Source organism: Dreissena polymorpha, chromosome 10 (assembly GCF_020536995.1).
Source record: "Dreissena polymorpha isolate Duluth1 chromosome 10, UMN_Dpol_1.0, whole genome shotgun sequence".
In the NCBI taxonomy this organism is placed as follows: Eukaryota; Metazoa; Mollusca; class Bivalvia; order Myida; family Dreissenidae; genus Dreissena; species Dreissena polymorpha.
In genome coordinates this window covers 19,063,952-19,068,137 of record NC_068364.1, presented here as the reverse complement: position 1 = coordinate 19,068,137, position 4,186 = coordinate 19,063,952, and the positions used below count along the sequence as shown (strand labels likewise).

General features: G+C 34.7%; 1 protein-coding gene across 1 annotated transcript; it reads right to left on the bottom strand.

Moving 5' to 3' along the window:
* Nucleotides 1-838: 838 nt before the first annotated feature.
* On the bottom strand, nucleotides 839-2,521 carry LOC127848496 (muscarinic acetylcholine receptor M2-like). Its single transcript, XM_052380988.1, has one exon. It carries the CDS (start codon nucleotides 2,488-2,490, stop codon nucleotides 1,027-1,029), a length of 1,464 nt encoding a protein of 487 aa, XP_052236948.1. The 5' UTR covers nucleotides 2,491-2,521; the 3' UTR covers nucleotides 839-1,026.
* Nucleotides 2,522-4,186: the final 1,665 nt, after the last annotated feature.

The following is a 4,186-nucleotide window of genomic DNA, read 5'->3' as shown; positions in this document are numbered from 1 at the left end:
ATAATCATCATCATGTTTTTTAGAGAGGCTAGCCGTGGATATCATACACCAAATCTTACATTGTTTGTAAACTTTGTTTACAACAGATATACTATGACTGACTTAGAATTTTGTCCTTTAGTTCGATTCAAAGAAAAATATACTGAAGACAAACTGGCGTTAATCATCGGAAACTGACTCAAACCAGAAAACAAATACACTGTACACCTTGTATGTAGCAACGAGCTTAATCTTATGTCAGATAACTGATACACGAGAAAACTGGTTTATATCATCGGACTTCTCACTAGTGAAATGCAGCTGATATACCGTGCTAGAAAACTGGCTTTTATCACATATGATTGAATCTTAGTGCAGGACGAATAACTCATTGCTAAAAAAGAAAACTGTCAGTGCAGAACACCTGTTTAGCAGGTTCGAACAACTCACTTTATATGTGGGAAAACTTACCCAGATTGTAAGACAGATAACTTACTCTCATTGTCTAACAAGAGTCATATCGCTTATTCGCGTGCATGACAACTGACTTTCACTGTCGGACAACAGACCCAAAGACTTTGTACTTGTCACTTGGAGCCCTATATTTGCATTGACCATTTTGCTACCCTACTCAAAATGAGTTCCCTTTATGATTGTAAACTATTTTAACATGCATTTAATGATTTTAAGACGTATATCCATACTAACGTCATGTGTACAACTTATTCCATATTTAGCATATCTCGCATGACTAAACAATACTTAACATATGAACCCTCTTAGACACTTAAGCAATGTTAACGATTCGTAATTGTGTTACGTTCAAGTACTTTCGGAACAATTTAGAAGCACAGATCAGTTAACATTTACACTTTATTTCTTAAACACAAATCATTTACTTTGGCCATCATATCGCCAGTTTCGAATAAAATACTTGTCCAATGCTGCAAGCGCTGTCCATTAGCAAATATTTTGTGTCGTAATTGTAATTTCAAACATTAGTACACTCATAAGTTATTAACTAGTTTAGCTCGGTTTCCATTTACCTCATTGCGAGAACGTATTTTTTCGAGAACAGCACCTACTGAAGAGGTCTGCACAGGACTTGCGAAAGCGGGTATCGCAGAGACCGTATATGGCAGGATTAATTGCGCAGTTCATAAAATAGAAGCGCGAGAAGAATATGTACACGGCTCGTCCTTCGTCGCTTAACCCTTCAACGAATTCGCCTTTCATAGCACGAGTTGCCATTAGGATCACACGCGGGAGGTAATTCAGAATAAAGGTAAAAGAGATAATAAACAAAATCACAGTAGTTTTTCTCGCCCTTGCATCCTTACGACACTGAACTGTTTGTGGTACATCTGTAAGGTCGATTAACAATCCACACGAAGCCATTTTATTATGACTGTCTATGGACGACACTCTCTTTTGCGAGGTCCCAATTGTATTGTCAGGTTTAAATTCTGCTTTGATATAAATTATTTCGTTAGAGATCTTGTTAACCTGTGTATCATCGCCACTCTCTCTAACAACTGAAAGCTTATCAGATGTATTTTTGTAAGACACATATTTATCGATAGGATATTCATTTTTATAACTTGCATAAGAAAACTCCCCATTACTGACCAACGAAAAATCAGCGCAATTTTCTGCTCTAGGTCTACAGATACTATCCTCCATTAATATATCGTTGCTTTTACGAACAACGACGTCCACGTGAGATGTTTGTTCATGGATACTGGCACTATTCTTCACACCAGTCGCTGGCATGATATGATTCGACATACCGCTCGCGGACATAAGTCCAACCAGTTTCGATTGTTTCCTTATCTTGAAGCCGATTAGACAATACAAAACAGACATTGTCACAATTCCAATAAGGAACAAACCACTCAACATTGCTGTGTTGTAAACTTTTAATAAAGAGGTATCCATTTTATCGGCGATTAAACATTCGGATTGTAACACCGCATCTTCTAAATTTTGCTGCTTTATCTCATACGTTGTATTTCCGTACAAAAATAACGCTGGAAGCGCCACTAAGATTCCAAATACCACCGACAATGTACAGAACACTTTCGCCATACGGTACGTTATTTGATTTTGGAACGGTCTACAAACTTTCCGGAATCGGTCCACAGCGATAAATACCAAAATTAAAGAAGTCGTGCACGTGCCGAGCGCGTTGATAAACCTCGACCCTTTGCACATCCACAAGTTCTGAATCATGAACTGCTGCATAAGCAACGTGATCTCGTACGGTATCGCGATACAACACGAGAACAAATCAACGGCGGCAACGACGAAGATGAAGATTTGCGAGTTCGAACGTTTTATTTTAGTTCCGAAAACGTACAAGACCAAGATGTTCCCCACTAGTCCAATACCGATGATCAGACTAAGGAAAATCACCGTCGGCAGCAGTCGTTGCTGCTCTGAAGATTTAATATCTTCAAACCGATCTGCTGAAGTCATTGGTGGCAGTGTTTCATTGCTAGAGCTGCCCATGTTTATTCCTCGACAGGTCGTTAACGCTGCAACGCAAATGTTAATAATTAAAGTTAGTATACTGACATATATATATATATATATATATATATATATATATATATATATATATATATATATATATATATATATATATATATATATATATATATATATATATATATATATTCACATAAACACACACACACACATGTGACATATTCATCCGCATGCTGCATTACAGTTTGAAATGTTATCGATAAGTGTCCGAGATTCTAATGCTGGAACACATCATTATTTGACTGTAAATTACTCCCTCAATATTAAGTATGCTGACTGACCCGACAACATGTTCAGCCTATTAAAAAACTGCATACAGACAATCATGAAATTAACATCTTTAAGGCTCCTCAGATCTCGCGGCAAAAAGTAAAACAGTCACGTACATCCGAAATAAATACTGCATAATTATACAGTCTCTCTAACTTAAAGTGCGCTAATATCACGGTAACCGTAACGAACCATCATTACAATATGACATTTGAATACTGAAACGACAAAAACCACCTTAAAATTCGATGCACATATCCACTTAAAAGGGATGCTGCATATGACGTTTTCTTAAATATGAATCATAAGTGTATGCGATCTCGAGCGGAAATCAAAACATTGGCGTACATAAAAAAGGAAGGATTAAAGGACGGATATAAATAAAAGTATTATAGAATATTTTTTTAAATACACACGAAAATCTGTTTCTTAAAAATGATTGCTCAGACGGACGGACAAAAAGACGACTATATGCTAATCTTAAAGAGAGTTTTACAATTTTAAAATTAAACATTTCGGGTTAATCTTTAGAAAATGACAGTTTTAAAACAACATTTATTTAATAAGAAGAGGGCACTACTAAGCACTCAATATTTGAGTACACTTGACCTATGAAGTCGGGCATCAATATGTCGTAAATTTGTAATGACTAATGTAACTACCTCTCATTAAACTAAGTATAAAAGTACACAGAATTAGGATATTGTACCTAATATCATTGCTTTGAAGTTTTATTTGTGTCAGAACTTTCAGAGTTAGATCTTGAAGAGAAAACAAGCGAAGTTAGTGATCATGAACACTGTTTTATAGAAATTGCGCAAGTATGTTGACACGTGATATTATCATTCTCTAATGATTCTAGTTTAACCCTTTTTAAATATAAATATATGATTTTAAACGCTTCTATTTTGGTAGATTTTTGTTTTCAATACACTCGTTTAAGCATTAATTTCTCTGACGAATCGGGACTTAAATTCGTAACATTACCAAAACCAACAAATATCCTCTATATTTCTTTTTTAAAATAAATGATGTACTAAACTAACCATACTTAAAATAAATTGAAAATAAATAGTTAGAACAAGTTTGATTTATCTTTCAATTATATCATTAAAATCATTCTAACAATCAGACGTATGCAGCTTCTTAAACGTGCAAATTACGACAAGCATAAACAAACGTTTCAAACGATAAAAACAATTACAATTGTGAATGTGCAATGAGAACGACAAAGAACAAATAGATATTAATCAAAACAATAATTAAATCAATGTAAACACATTTTTTATATAAAGGAATATTAATGTCAAACATTACATTATATCGTTACGCTAGTGTTGCCTTTTGACAGTTGTTTTATTTCCGATAATCTTCCAGCACAAATAAA